This window comes from Pelobates fuscus, chromosome 5 (genome assembly GCF_036172605.1).
Source record: "Pelobates fuscus isolate aPelFus1 chromosome 5, aPelFus1.pri, whole genome shotgun sequence".
Taxonomy (NCBI): Eukaryota; Metazoa; Chordata; class Amphibia; order Anura; family Pelobatidae; genus Pelobates; species Pelobates fuscus.
Genome location: NC_086321.1, coordinates 349,916,299 through 349,932,183, shown reverse-complemented (window position 1 = coordinate 349,932,183; position 15,885 = coordinate 349,916,299). Strand labels below are relative to the sequence as shown.

The window sequence follows — 15,885 nt, the reverse complement described above, 5'->3', positions numbered from 1 at the left end:
TGAATGGAAGGGTGGGGGACAGGGCCAGACTGGCCCACCGGGATACCGGGAAATTTCCCGGTGGGCCGGGCAGGCACCTGGGTCTGCTGGCGGCCACTGGGGGAGGTCTGCTGGCGGCCACTGGGGGAGGCCCCGGTCTCATTAGGCTGCACGCTGGGGAGCAGAGACAGCACAGCTCCCGCAGCGGCCGCCAGCAGACCTCCCCCAGCGGCCGCCAGCAGACTTCCCCCAGCGGCCACTAGCACACCCAGCCGGTCATCCACAGGTAATATGTGTCATTCTGTGTGTCTGTGTGTGTGTGTGTGTGTGTGTCTGTGTGCATTTAAAAAGTGTTTTTACTCACCTTTTATTTTTCTCCCCATGCCGTGCTGGTCTCCCCTCGACTGGCCCTGCCTCTATGGCTGAGATCATCAAGCTTGATGATCTCAGCCAATCCAATGCTCTACCATAGGATTGTCTGCAAAGGCCCTGAATGTAGGTGCTGCACGCTGTGAGATTGTGACTGTGAGACTGTGTATCAATGAGATTGTCTGTATGTGAGTATGCTTATTGTATAATTAAACGTTTTACTCTGAAAGGACCAATATTATATATTTATTCCAGTTTCTTTAAAACAGATCAACGTTTCAATCCATCTTGTGGACTTTCATCAGGATCATATATATATATATATATATATATATATTTATTACTCAACCATCTGGGGTGGCAAGACATAGCCTTACATATTACATACAGCAATATATGGCGCAATGACTTATGGGGCTGGCATAGATTTTTTTTTTTCCAGGGCTGCTTTGTATCCCCAGTCCGGCCCTGGTGGGGGAGGAAGATCTGGATGGGTAAAGATACATTTATGTAATGGGTAGGGGAGGAGATATGGGTGAGAGATGTGGAAGAGAGGGAGACATGGGGGGGGGAGAGACATGGATGGAAGGTGGGAGAGAGACATGGATAGAAGGAAGGAAGACAAGACTTGGATGAAAGGGGGTGTAGAAGCAAGCTGAGCGGAGTGTGAAGCCACACCTTCCGCTGCCAGGAGATTGCAGAGGGACTAGAAAGCGAGCAGACTGAGACTGCAGTTTGCAGAGTGACTGAGGAAGGGAGCAGAGCAGACGTTACAAACTGTGGAATTACTACTGAGACAGTAAGTAACTTGAAGTGAACCTTATGAATTATATATATATATATATATATATACACACATATACATACATACACACACACACACACACCCTGGATTACATATTGTTTGCATGAGAATGATACAGGTAATTTTAGTTTGTGTTGATCTAGGTCAAACTTTTTATTTATTTTCGACCCATAAACGTAAACCTTGTTTATTTGGCGCATGTTAGCCTTTGAGTTTGACATGCTTGCCCTAGAGTCAGGATTGATGAACAGCTTCCTTTCCTTTACACTGAATGCAGTTGGGTGGAGAGCAAAGATGTAAAAACAAAACATATAGGGGCCCCCATGATTGGCTGTATATAAACAGGCTTGGAATCACAAAGTCCTCTAGCTCAACAATGATTGGACAACAGGATGCCCAAGACAGCTTTGTAAGTGTGAGACTTGAGCGAAGATACACTGAAATTGTGGTTCATTGGGGAACTCTACATTTTCAGATTGAATGGTCTGGATTTTATTATTTTATGTTTTTTGCATTGTGGTTTTGCAACCCCCATTCCCCCTGCAAAATGAGTATTTAATAAAGATAAAGTCTTAAAAAGATAAAAATGTCCTATATCTGACACTTCTAGACACTGGGCAGATCTACCGCCATCTAAAGGCATAATTCTCCTAGCCATTACCGCTAACAGATTTAGAGATATTAGCGGTGTCTTAGACCTTAAAGCTGTACTCTAGCGCATGAGAGTAAAGCAGTGACATTGGCTCCAGGCTCTTCTAGAAGAGGTCCAGCTGGAAGGTGGCAGCACCCATGAGGGACAGGTTCAGGTAAGAAAATCTCACCTTTCCCTGCTCCTTTGACTACCAGACGGTCAAAGTGCCACTTTAAGACCTGGAACAGGAACTAGACATCCCTGGTCCAATGATAAATATTCTGGGCTTTACACCAATTATTCATATCTCACATTCCACCTCACAGCTTAGGTTATGGAGTTAAGAATAGGAGTAGCTCCTTAAAAAACAGTTTATTGAAGTGGTCTGGGTGCACTGTCCATGTCAGTTTAACCCTGCAATTGTAATAATTGCAATTCTTGAGAAACTGCAATAATTACAGTGCAGGGTTAACTCTACCTCTAGTGGCTGCCTGGTAGACTGTCACTAGAGGTGCTTCTGAGTCATTAGGAAACTTTTGGTCGCCTAACAGACGCTGGACATCCTCACGCTCTGCATGAAAACATCCAGAGTCAGCTTTTAAAAAAAAAAAAAAAAAAAAACACACACACACACACAACATAGGAAAGCATAGATCCAAAGCTTTCCTCTGGGGTTGTCCTAACGCGATCGCGGTACTCACTGTGCATTAGGTCCCCTGACCTAGCAGCGAGGGACACCAGCGCTGGATTCAGGTAAGTGAATAACGGGTGTCTGTGGGTCATCTTACTTTCTAATGAATAACCGTTACACCATGGAGTACAGTCAGACCTGGATATGTATGACTCCATCTCTCCAAGATAAAGACCCCTAGACATAGAGGTAATTCATACATTATGGGTAATTGCACAGATGAGGTCACCATTCATGCAGTATGGGATTCTAAAACATTTTCTAGCGGTTAAAATTACCAGCAAATCACGCAATATATTTATACATTGTATACATGTTCATCAATAAGTGCTCCACTTTCCTATTGTTTATTTTATACGAGAGTGATGGCGAATCTTTTTGAATCTGAGTGCCCAAACTGCTGCTCAAAACCAACTTCCTTAGTAGTACTAGATGTGCTAAGTAGTTGTCATGGTCATGGTGACAATTATTCCTACTGTCCGAAAAGGAAACCCAAGGCACCAATGCATTTGATAAGTTTTGGCCTATCAAAGGTTAAAAAAAAATATTTTAATTATTTAGCAGAATGCAGAACTAGAAGCCTTCCTACTTAACCACGACCTCTCACTGTAGAAAATGTCCTCCTTATCAAATACATCTACGCTAAGTTGGGACCCACTAATGTCCCGCTTTTGGAGACATCAGGGAACTGTCCCCAATAAGCATAGATGGAAACACATCATTAGATTAACTCAAACTATGTTCAGGGAACTAGGTCCCTGCAGGGACTGTTCACATTGGGCTGGCCTTACATGATTGACAGGCAGCCTGGCATGCATTCAAGCCAGGCTGACCTGTTAGTTATCCAGGTGGCCTGCCCACTATGAGCGCAGCCTGTGACAGCACTGAGTGATCTAAAACTACCAAGTAACCTGCATTAGACGGAGAGTGCATCCGGGGAGAATGTAGAGGGTTATTCACTGGCTTTACTTTAATTCCCAACAATATTTTGCATTAAACATTTAGGCAAAGTTAGAAAAATTCTCTAAGCCAATCCGGTTTTCAGTTTGGTTATTCTTAGATTCATGCCACACAATCAGGCATGAAGGTAAAAACCAACATGACACTTTATATACATAAACTTCAAAATGGATATAAAAACATTTTTCTTTTTGTTTTTTGTTATTTCGGTTTCTGAAATATAGTTGTACTCCATAGTGTTTAGAATGATCAAAACAACCCAGTCATTTTATAGGCAAGACACATTGTACAGAGATAAAAAAAAATTGAGGTGTTTTATATTTTTATTTAAAAAAAAAAAAAATACAAAAAAAAAAAAAAGCGCCAACAGTTTTTGTACAATAAAAATGATCAACCTGTCAATTTTCTAACCTATTACACTGTATTAATTTGACATTTTTCTGAATACTCCAGCGGTGCTCAGTTAAATTCATTGTAAAGGGTTGAGCATATCAGCTGTATTATACAGTTATAAGGAGTGAGTGTCTATGTAGAAGAATACTTGGTAGTATTAGTAGACACTGACATCTGTTGTGAAATAATAGTCTTTGTATAGTATCTGGCAATATGAGGTTATCATTTATTAATGCCATATAGTCATAATAAAAGTTTATGTTAGAGATGCATCACAAGTTTAACATATCTTAACCTCAGAGTGATAAAGTACCCAAATAGCACTGTTCAAATATGAGTCCATCAGAGATTTGATCAAAAAACTAAATGGCATCCAAGAACGAATGAGTATGGCAGAAGTGAATTGAAGACAATGCATACTTATTCAACCCTGGCACCCCAGTAATGCATTACCCTTGATGCTAAGAGATAAGTGGCGGAACCAAGATTAGCCATGGGTGCCCTAAGAAGGACATTCTCTAAACAGAGTGAGGCAAATGTCGAAAAACAGGTATGCCAAATGACTAAACTAGAATGTTTCACTTTATTATTAACAAAATTGATTTTCTTTATCTTGACGGTGGTGTATTTTACAGAGCAGCTATTATTCAAAAAAAACAAAAAAACACTTGTTAAATAGTTACAAAACAATTTTTACAAATTATTTTAATTACTGTTGCAATGTTCCCTGTGCAGCAGACAATAAAAAGCCACCTTTATCGTTGAACCAGCTGACACAAGAGATTGACACTTTTGCAGTGACACACACGTTCTTACAGCTGCAATCTTTCCAATTTAACCTATCTGGAAACAACGGTTAAGTGTACGTTAGTACTACTGGATGTAGACCGGGTGGGTCCACTTTTATCTCAGTGCCATTATTTTACAACAGGGAGGTTAAAAGTGGAAACTTATGCCAAGCTGAGAATGGAGGAAGAGACACAGTCAGAAATAAGGCAAATTGGATGGCATGAATGTGATGGGTACCAAAAGTGGGAAGTTATGTGCCCAGGCAATGATACTACTACATTGGTGCAGCAAAGAACATCACAATAGGCCATTACTTGCCAACAACCATTTGATACTGAATCCACAGGCAGATAAAGGGGGAGGGATAGAAAGGTGGTTTAAACCTTTTCTATTATTTACTATGCTAAACTAAGGTGCACTATGGTGCTGGGACCATATAAAAAGGAGTAATATACAAATAAATAATATACAAACAAAAATAGAAAAAAGTGTCTTATAAGGTGGTGTTTAACACTAATGACTGCCATATGTTGGCTTTCTGCTCCAGTGCTAGTGGGCTAAATCATATTTCACCTAACACGAACACAAATTTGTTTTACCATGATTTTAGTTTTCCAAATTAAGGCTTAAGGTGTCATAGCTTTGTTTTCCCTACATATTGCTTTTTAGAAGGGGGGAAGGAGTGGAGGGCGGATCACACATCTTTCTCATACTTCCCACTTACGTTTGGTTTAAAGGAGAAACACCTATAATTGCATTGTGAAATGATTTTCCCTCTTAGCAGTAAATTGAAGGTATGGGACGATGACCCTGAGCAAAACACTGTCATGAAACCAATATACTGCATGTGTTGAAACTCTGTCCAGTTTGAAAGGAATGCAATCCTCCCTCTTTCAGGAGAAAAGTCTAATGGTTTGAGAGTGCTGGGTCACCGCTTCACTTTGGCATCTTCTTTTATCTTCCATATCATTAGTTCCATGCAGGAGCAGGCATCTTCACTCGAGTCGTGACCCTCCACTGGAATATAAAGAAAAATCTCAGAAAGGGATTGAAATAGTAATATTACTTAAAAAAAACAAAAAAACACACCACCCAGTAACTTGCTTTGCTATATTTAAAAAAAAAAAAAAAAATCAATACAGCTCTACTAATGGTTTGTAATAAATAAACAGACAAAACTATGTAATAAAATATTTTTCCTGAACTTAGATGGATATTCCACAGCCAGTTCTAGTGGTTATGGTGGCAGGAGGACTGGAAAAGCTAGCAATTTCAGTTTTTATCTAAACTGGATGGCGTTGGAGCACCAGCTGTCATACCATGTATTAAACCTTTTATTAGCAAACTATAACAGAACTAGGGGTGGTGCAAGTAGTCTGCTGGCAACATAACCACTACAAAGGGCTAAAGAGTGTCTAAATCAAGCTTAGCTTAATTCTTCAATGCAGCATTTTAAATTATCAATTCACCTTTCCAAATCAGCTATACTAAGGATTATACACACACTACCAGAATACCTCAAGGAAATGTGCACAAATCAAAGTGTTTGGTTATTTAAAAAAAAAAATAAAATTATATATTATATACACATATACATAAAGTGTGAGACATTGGTGACTCCTCCTCTTTTACATTTTTGCAACACTTTTTATAATTCTACTCCCAGTGCTTCAATTCTTATTTTCTCTGTTTGCTTTATCTATTCTGACTGTCAGAAGGAATGGACAGAGCTTATAACAACTAACAAGGAGCCAAGATAGAAACGTCCAGATGCAGGATAAAGAAGTGTTTATTATAAACATTTTAATATTTATGTACTTGCAGTATTCAATCTAGTCCATAAAGCCTCACTCACCCTCATTACTCTAGTTCTGATTACAAGCCTGTAGAGGACACAATATCTTCACAAGAACCTGCTAGCCCCGATATAGTGAATGTAAAGTTGCTGAAAATATAAGCTCACCCCCAGCTTTCAAACAGTACAGGAAGTTTCACTGGGTGGTAGCATTCTTACAGTCAGGGTGTGGGAAGGAGTGAATTGACTACCATTTCACTGTCAGCATTACATTAGCTGTTCAGAGATTGCTAAAGATACCTTTTATTTAAAAAAAAATATATAGGATTTAACTGTACGCTGGAATTTTGCCCAAAGGCAGACATCTTTTAGTAAGAAACACTACTAGTAATATTTTCACCGTCTTACAAATACTTGCAGGCAAGGTTTTTTACCTTTATTTATATATATTTGTCACACCTACTGTATGTGAGAAAAATAGCATTTTGTGTTTTATAGTAAAATTTCAGACTATGTGAAATATTGCTAGGCACTGTATACAGTCTAAAGCTTTTAATTTCCCTAATATTTTTTATAAAAGGTGAACAAATAGGTAAAAGATAAAAATTTTGTAAATTACCATATTTTTATGCCAGGTCTGCCAAATAATCTATACGCAAAGTTGCTGCGCTATGAGGTTTATATGCTAGCTATGCATCCCTTGCTTCAAATGAAAGGTTATGCTAATATTTCTTCAATCAAAAAGTGTTTGGTAGTGAAGGGATTAATCTGTAAATGCATATAGGTACTGCAAAATGCTAATTGTATGCCTGTTGCATACGCTCATCTAGCTTTGGTTCGCATAACTTTGTAAAAGTGAAAAACTATTCCCATACTTACCACTGTCCTGGATAATTCGTTTCAAGTGATCAGCCATTAATGAACGCAAAGCTCGCTTGTACGGTAGGCCCAAACGGTGAGGGAAGACTATGGCAGTGTCCACAACTGTTGGATGGATAAGCTGTACAGTAGGACAGGGAAAAACACAAACAAAAAATACACACAAAACATCAGTAAAGAAGTAGCAAAGAGCAGATTATAATTGTGGAGTATTATTTAATTACTAATAGGAAGAGTAGACTTTTTTTTGCAAACATTGACATTCATGCTTTCTGAAACAAAGATGGTTCATAGACCAGGTTATTCGCTAAAGAGAGAATTCAAAGTGAATTTGTTGTGAAATTAAAATTTAAAGCGGTACTGTCATGACGAACTTACCTTTCCCCAAAAGATTCCTCTTCTCTCCCTCTCTCGGGATCTGTTCTTCTTTTCTTCCTATCTGCTCTAGTTTTCTTTAAAACATAAGACAAAGTAGGGACTATTTCTCTTATGGAGGTTTCCTACGCAGTGACCAGCGGAGGAGCAAAGTGTGCTTCGTTTCCGGTGGTCACAGCAATTTTCCCATGATCCTTTGCTTTTCTATCTGTTCCCACGATGCTTCCTGTCACTTACACAGGACGCCGGCAAAACTGCCTAATTGCGTTCTAACAGTTTCTCCATTCGTGTTAGAACGCAATTCGGGACTTTGTTCGGATCGGAATTTCATTCTAATGAATGAAACTCCGATCCTAGTCATTGCTGTGGCTATCTACTAAAAGGCTGAAAGACCTAAATTGGTCTCTCGGCCACATTTACCAATACTAAGTAAAAATTACTTCGTATTAGTAAATGATCGCTATACCGCGAGTAGGGGCATGTCTAGTAAGCAGCCTGTGGCTGCTCACTGTAAAAAGAAAACTGTAAAAAGAAAACTATTACCCTAAAGGATAATGAGGGGGGGGGGGGAGCTATTGTCATCCCCCCTGGCCCCCACCCCTGAGCTGCGGGTGGGGGCCCTAAGTTACAATAAGGGGGGGACCCTACTGTCCTCCCCCCCGGCCCCCACCCCTGAGCTGCGGGTGGGGGCCCTATAAAAGAATAATGGATGGGGGGGGACCTACTGTCCTCCCCCCCGGCCCCCACCCCTGAGCTGCGGGTGGGGGCCCTATAAAAGAATAATGGGGGGACTTACTGTCCTCCCCCCGGCCCCCACCCCTGAGCTGCGGGTGGGGGCCCTATAAAAGAATAATAGGGGGGGGGATGACCTACTGTCCTCCCCCCGGCACCCACCCCTGCGCGGCGGGTGGGGGCTCAATAAAAGAATAATGGGAGGTTGGGGGGGGGGAACCTACTGTCCTCCCCCCCGGCCCCCACCCCTGAGCTGCGGGTTGGGGCCCTATAAAAGAATAATGGGGGGGGGGGGGGACCAGCCCCCACCCCTGAGCTGCGGGTGGGGCCCTATAAAAGAATAATGGGGGGGGGGGGGGACCTACTGCTTCCCACACAATCTCATAGAGAAGCATTGGGATGTATGAGTAACTGTAGAGTAACTGCAGAGATCCAACAACTATACTTCTTAAAGAAAAGTGCCAAAACTAGTGCTTCTCTATGACAAGCACCCGCGTCTGATTTGATATATAGTTCAAAATGGGTAAGGTAATAAACCCTCCAGGATAATAGCCAAGAGGCGCAACTAAGGATTTATAAAAGTGTTTTTTGTTGATTTTTGTTGACACTGGCACATTTATAAAATAATCCAGTAGTGAAATGCAATTAACCCCTAGACTACTTCAGCTAGTTGCTTTAGAGCAGTGGTGCCCAAAAAAGTAGATCCCCAAATATTGTAGAACTTTAACTCCCATGATGCTTTGCATACCTTTAGGATGACAAAGCATCATGGAAGCTGTAGTTTTAAAACATCTGGGCACCCCTGCTTTAGAGGTTGGTGTGTTGTATGAAACATCTCTAAGCTTTATGGGGACATATTGCACACATTGGGTAGCAATCTATGACATCTTAACCCCTTAAGGACACATGACATGTGTGACATGTCATGATTCCCTTTTATTCCAGAAGTTTGGTCCTTAAGGGGTTAAAGGGACACTCCAGACTCCGAAAGTACTTCAGCTTGCTGACAAGCTTTATATGTAAAGACTGTGTCCTTATTCTCCCTTTACCCCCCCCTCCCATTTTGCAAAAAGTGCTACTTTTAATAGAAATTGACACAATAATAAATTAGCTTGGTTACACCCCCTGACTTTCAAACAGACAACATGTCATGTTACTTCCTGGTTTGTTTAGCTCAGTAGAAATTAACTCAAGAGGCAGCAATTTACCAGAGCACCTGCCTTGAGAAGTCTGTGATTGGACAGCCACAGTAAGTCTGGGCAGGTTTCGAAGGGGAGGAGTTCCAAAAATACAGGTTTTACAAGAGGTTTTTAGATATAACCCTAATTAAAAACTATATAATTAAATGCTTGCATGTTACCATTTGGGGTATATCTACTAAACAGTGATTTTTATTTATTTTGTGTTTGGGCAGTGGATTGTCCCTTTAAGTTCTCCCAAATCACTCTTTTGGGTTTTTACATACCATGGTGCTAGTCTATCCAGTACCAGGCAGAAAAATCCCAATGGAATATGTTGTAGTTGGGTTTCTAACACTAATGTCATGGTTCAACACAGTCTTTTCAAAAAGTATCAGAAGTTTCGTTTGTGGTTTCAATGAGCTATGTTTATTTCTTTTCAACAGCAAGTATGTAGTCATAAGGGATCACAGGCAGGCACTGAAGCATCTGTCGTTAGTTTTGCATGTATTCCCACCAGAGATTTCTTACCACTGTCTTTGTGTTTGCAATTTTTGGTTGCCCCTTGGGCATTTCCGTGGTCAAGCCAACAAGGAGTAGGTGTTTCCACCTGTTAGTATATACAAGCAGTACCCGGGGACCAAGTTTATTGATGCAAGACAAAAGAACTAAAAGTAGAACGAAAGATTCTGAATAAAATATGTTCTGGCATAAGGATACGTACATAGGAAAGAGCCTCAAAGGGCCACCCAACACGTCCAAACCCCCCCACTAAAACAAAAACACACTGTTTAGTAGATATACTCCCAATGAATACATATATGCATACTTTCATGTATGTATTTATTGGGAATATAGTTTAAAGAGATTCTCCAGTGCCAGGAAAACAAACCGGTTTTCCTGGCACTGAAGAATTCTGTGAGGAAGGCTGAACTTGATGGACGCAAGTCCTTTTTCAGCTATGTATCTATGTAACTCTGTTACAAATCAAAGATGTAGTTCATTGAGTTTTGTTCATCTGATAAGGTGTGCAAATCCTTATTGACCATTTCCTTCACAGGTTTGTGAATAAAGCCACAAATGCAACAGTACAACTGTTCATACATATTACCATTCCTCATTCACAGTAAGCTGTGCAGGACCATGTTCGAGTAGGCAGAGACTTTAATAGCTTGCACCTAGACGTAGCATCCCACACATGTACTGGGATAGGGAAGCATAAGCCTTCCCCTGGGACATCTGGGTGAATGGATAGGTTTATAGCTGCAGGGTTTTTTGCATATCACTAAATTATGAAAACAATGAGTGAATGAAGCATAGATAATGGTGCTAGCGTAGCTCATTTAATAACCCAACTGCCAATCAGTTTTCACATATTGCAATATGGAGAGGTACTTTTAATGACAATAATATGTCAAATCAACTCTTATGCTCATGCAAAGCTCTTTGGCTGCTGTGATGTGAATTTAACCCAAACCTCAATGTAAGTAAAATAATTAAATAATGTACAAAAAGATCTAGATTGTGGTTTCAACCAACATATTTATATATTGGATTTTCCAAATATATATGTGTTAATACATGAAGTAGTTTAATTATTTTCAATAAGATATTATGAGACACCAAATAAAATATTATTAAATTAGAAGGTTTGTCTTGCAGTGAAATTATACCACAAGAGGTTGCATAGAGTACATTAAAAAATAAATAATAATAATACAAGAGCAAGGCATCCTACCTTTAGTGCAAAAAAGTCGCTTTCCAAGCTGTGTCCAATCAAAATTGTATCAGAACTGAACATAGAAAGGAGAACAGCCTGAACATCTCGCAGAGTGATCGTAGTATTCTGCATATCATCTTCTGTCACACCAGAAAACCTTAATGACAAAGAGAACACAAGTATGGACGTCAAGTGCAATAACGGCATTTGCCCCAATGCTGGCACTAAACAGGCAGTCTCCCAGCAGAAAACACAACACTGACCAAACTCCAAAGCAACGCAGAAAGAAATATGACAAACCACTAGAATTAAATAATAATTTTATTGTTCTACCTAGACTAGAAATGTCAGATGCCTGGAAGCTTCTAAAATATAACTCCTGTATAGATAGCCCTTTGCCAACATGCAACTTTCCAATGTTGATTATCATGTAATTTGCTTCTTAAAAAGGAGAATTCTGATCAGACTGCAGCTAAATTGACTACACTCCTAAATCATTTCATCTTACTGTATTGGTTATTGTACACTTACTGGCACTGTGCTTCAATTCAGCGTTAAACTATTTTCAATCAGTTTGATGGTCCCTGGGTTTCCATAGCCCCGACTCCAGTGGAGATGTGGCTAAAGCAGTCAGTACACACTTATATGTAGCCATACCCATTCATACCTGCAATAGCACTGTGATTGGCTGACAGTGTCACCTAACCGTATTAACCTATCACAGCCATGCATTGCTGCTCAGGCTAATGCTTTCTCATTAACCCAAGCAGCATAGAGGGGATGGGTTGCGGGGGACTTTTATTTAGTATTCAAACATTAAAATGGTTTAATGTGGAATGGAAGGATAGCACCAAGGGACTCCATTTCTTTGTCTTGAACTTCGCACAACATTCTTTGTATTATAATTACTATGGTAATAACAGTCTATCCAGCAATTATTTATCTACTGTATACGGTGTGATTGTGGCTTGAGAACATAGCAAACACGTTTTCACCTATTTTATTCTAACATTCACCTGGTGTTATAGTCCACAATTCTGTTGTCTGGCAGCACAAAAGTGTCATACACAACCTTACGCTCTGAATTAATCACCGTGACACGTGTTAGTTCCAATCCATGTGTGGTGTAACACTGAAAACAAGACAAAATAATGGTTTCGTTTTTAGAAATCAAAACTCTAATCATTAAGTAAATGCCCCTGCCAACAAACTGTATGTAGAAGAATTAACACAGACTGCTATAAATCATAATACTATTCAATGTCAAAGATACAATATGGTCTACCCAATACTGTCAGGATGGTTAGCAATCTTCTTTTATTGTAAATATGTTCTGTAATAGCCACAAAATGTTCATGGATTCCAACAGTCTACTTCTACATGAAAAGAACATAATATGTAAGTAAAGCTATGCAATGAGCACTGGTGTAAGGAATAAAAATATCCTTCAATATTAGCTTACTGCAGAAAGAAGAGGTAGATACGGGTGAGGTAACTATAGAGTTTAGGAGGTGACCGAGGGAATGTTTTGCTTAAATCATGTGCATAATTTAGTATGAGACAGTTCGCGTGTGCACATGAACTAATTTGTGATCATAATATAGTTAACTTTTGAGCATTATTTAGTAGATTGTGCACACAAGAAACCTGTACACTGAGCAGCAGGGCTTGTACTTCCTATTAGCTTCCTTCTGCCTCAGCTGGCTATACTCTCCCTGCACTCGTCAATCTATGCAACTCTTCCTCTTCAGCAACAGAGAGCTGCAGGCGCTCCCACCCGCCTCGTAATTCAATGCATTATAAACAGCAGAATGAGGACGGAGAGAGCAGAGAGGGGAAGGGGCTGGCAACCCTTATGTTGGGCTGGGCTCCAAAGGCAGGTACTTATAGGAAGCGCCTATTTAGTAGATCATACCCACAAATTAGTTCAACTGTGTGCACGCGTGAAAACTCATGGTCAAGATCTACTAAATCATAAGCACAAGATACTATAGCGTACCCAAGATTTAGTAAAACATTTTTTTTTTACAAACAAACAAACAAAAAAAAAAACACTGTAGTAGGAAGAGGTAAATATTAGATATGTGCGAAATTCAGGAATTTTTTCCGACTAATTACTCAACACACATTTCTGCACGTGTCTAGTAAATATTTGCCCTCATTAATGAGGACTATTGGGACAGGTTATACATTATTTACAGAATTGAAATCTATGTTTTCACATAAACTACAACAGAAGAGTAACAGATATAAAGAAATAATATATCATCTAAGAGAATCCATCTTGGAAAGTAAATCCATTGAAGATTCATGCAAAGAAAATCTAACCAATCTGGCCTACATCAAAATTAGAAAATAAATGAGCAATGGTGATTTAGGATACATAACCAAAAAATGTTTTTCTACTAGAAGTGTAAACTCCCGTGTGGGAGATAATCCCTTGTAATGGAATCAATACATAAGCGAACTAAGTCAGGAGTTTAGGGTAGGTTAGGGTAAGGTCATGTCATCCCTGGTTGTCAGGAGTCTTTATAAAATACTATATGCAAATAAAATAGTTTATTCATACACCCATCATACCAAGATTTCCACGATGTGTAATGTGTAAATAAAACATAAAAAAAAGAAAAGAACAAATACTGAAAGGGAAAAAAGTAATGGATAAAAAATAAGAGCTTAATGCTCTATAAGTTATGTTCGGTAGAAGGAGCAGAACGATGCTGTCCTCTACTGGTCAGACTCTAAGTTTTGACAGTCTTGGTATGATGGGTGTTTGAATAAACTATTTTATTTGCATATAGTATTAAACGTTAAGTTTTAACAATATCTTTTAGAAGGACTCCTGACAACCAGGGATGACATGACCTTACCCTAACTAACTCCTGACTTAGTTCGTTTATGTATTGATATAGGATTCAATCCATATAAATTAAGATGGTTTATAGGGAGGATAAAGATCAGAATATAAGAGATGTAACAATTGTCAAGTTTACTCAACTAGAAAGGTACAGATCAAAAATAGAAGTATGTATCCATTTAAAACGGTACACTTGCACACATTTACAAAGAAGAGGCACGTTATTGGTCCAAACTAGCCTGCAAATTACATGTAACCCAGAAAACTAACCATTTCACAGTCCAGAGCAAACACTCCAGCATTCCCATCGGCAGCAGGCAACTTTTCAAATGTTTTCACAAATCCATCAAGGCTGTCCTTGCGGTTGTCTTGTACATGTTGCTGGAGGAGAGAAAGGAAGTGCACAGCAAATTTTATAAACAAAATGGTGTACTTTATAAGAAACTTGTTTTAAGAGGAGTACATTGTTCAGCACAAATCCCTACCAACAATATTCAATGAAACATTCCACTCAAAAAGCAAACATGTTTTCTCTCTCACACAAACACTGACCCTCACACACACTGACAATCCACACAGGAATACCATGAATATATGTCCGCGGCCCACACATATCTCTGCCATATACAAGTCACACATTTTAGAGTACCTCTACCGTTTATCAATAAGTGAGCTAAAACATCTGTGAAGAGGTGCCAAGGCAGATATTTAGAATGCCAAGAAGATTTTCAAGGGTTATAAAGGGGGGGGGGGGATATGTACTCCTCCACATACTGCACAGAAGTTGGGGTTGTAACAAGAGAAGAAGTGGAGAGTAATATGTGGTAATCAATGACAAGTAGTCACAAGCTAGATACAATTTTTTTTTTAGATGTGGATCTGAGCAGTCTCTTGCCATACAGTGAGAGCAGAGGGAATGCCACTTTCTCAAAGATAGCTTGACATTATGATGCTGATCTTGTGACTTAACATATAAGGTTCACATGAACATTTAAGACATTCTTAAGCCGCCAAAACCACTTCATGATGCCGCTGAGTGCTGCACTTGTCGTCATGCGGAGCATGCCACCAAAACACTGACTAGTGAAGTGTCCAGATTGCCACACGTGCCATATTTTCTCAATGAAAAGTATTGGAATGGACCAGAGATCATACAAGTGAAGAGAAGGAGAAGCTGCAGTGAGGAGACTGCATAGTGTTGGATTAAAGGGACACTACAGTTACTAGAACAACTACAGCTTATTGTATTTGTTTTGGTGAGTAGAATAATTCCCTTCAGGTTTTTTGCTGTAAATACTGTATTTTCAGAGAAAATGCAGAGTTTACATTACAGCCTAGGGATACCTCCACTGGCCACTCCTCAGATGGCTACTAGGGGTGCTTCCTGGGGCAGTGCCATTCAGTGTCTGCACCCTCTGCATAGAGAGACACTGAACTTTCCTCATAGAGAAGCAATGATACACTGATTGACCAGGGCTGTGTTTGGCTTGTGCTGTCTCTGCCCCTGATCTACCTCCTTGACAGTTTTAGGTAATCCTATGGGAAAGCATTGTGATTGGCTCAGAGAATCCCTTCTGATGTCAGCCAAGCAGGCAGATCAGAGGCACAGGCAGCAGCTGCAGACTTGAATACAAGTAAGATTTTAATATATTTAGGAAGGCCAGGGTGGGGCTAGATGGTAGTTTTAACACTATAGGGTCAGGAATACAGGTTTGTGTTCCTTACCCTAATG

General features: G+C 39.8%; 1 protein-coding gene across 2 annotated transcripts in view; it reads right to left on the bottom strand.

The window, feature by feature from the left end:
* Positions 1-3,805: 3,805 nt before the first annotated feature.
* REXO1 (RNA exonuclease 1 homolog) overlaps positions 3,806-15,885 on the bottom strand; it is a 44,742-nt gene continuing 32,662 nt past the window's right edge. Inside the window, exons 12-16 of one of the 2 annotated variants that reach the window (XM_063455889.1) lie at positions 14,424-14,534; positions 12,313-12,428; positions 11,315-11,453; positions 7,292-7,412; positions 3,806-5,634 (exon numbers count right to left, since the gene is read on the bottom strand). In XM_063455889.1, the coding sequence (XP_063311959.1) occupies positions 5,546-5,634; positions 7,292-7,412; positions 11,315-11,453; positions 12,313-12,428; positions 14,424-14,534 (576 nt within the window). In that variant the 3' untranslated portion in view covers positions 3,806-5,545. Of the gene's footprint in view, positions 5,635-7,291; positions 7,420-11,314; positions 11,454-12,312; positions 12,429-14,423; positions 14,535-15,885 lie in introns of both variants that reach the window. The other variant, XM_063455890.1, reaches the window with a different exon arrangement.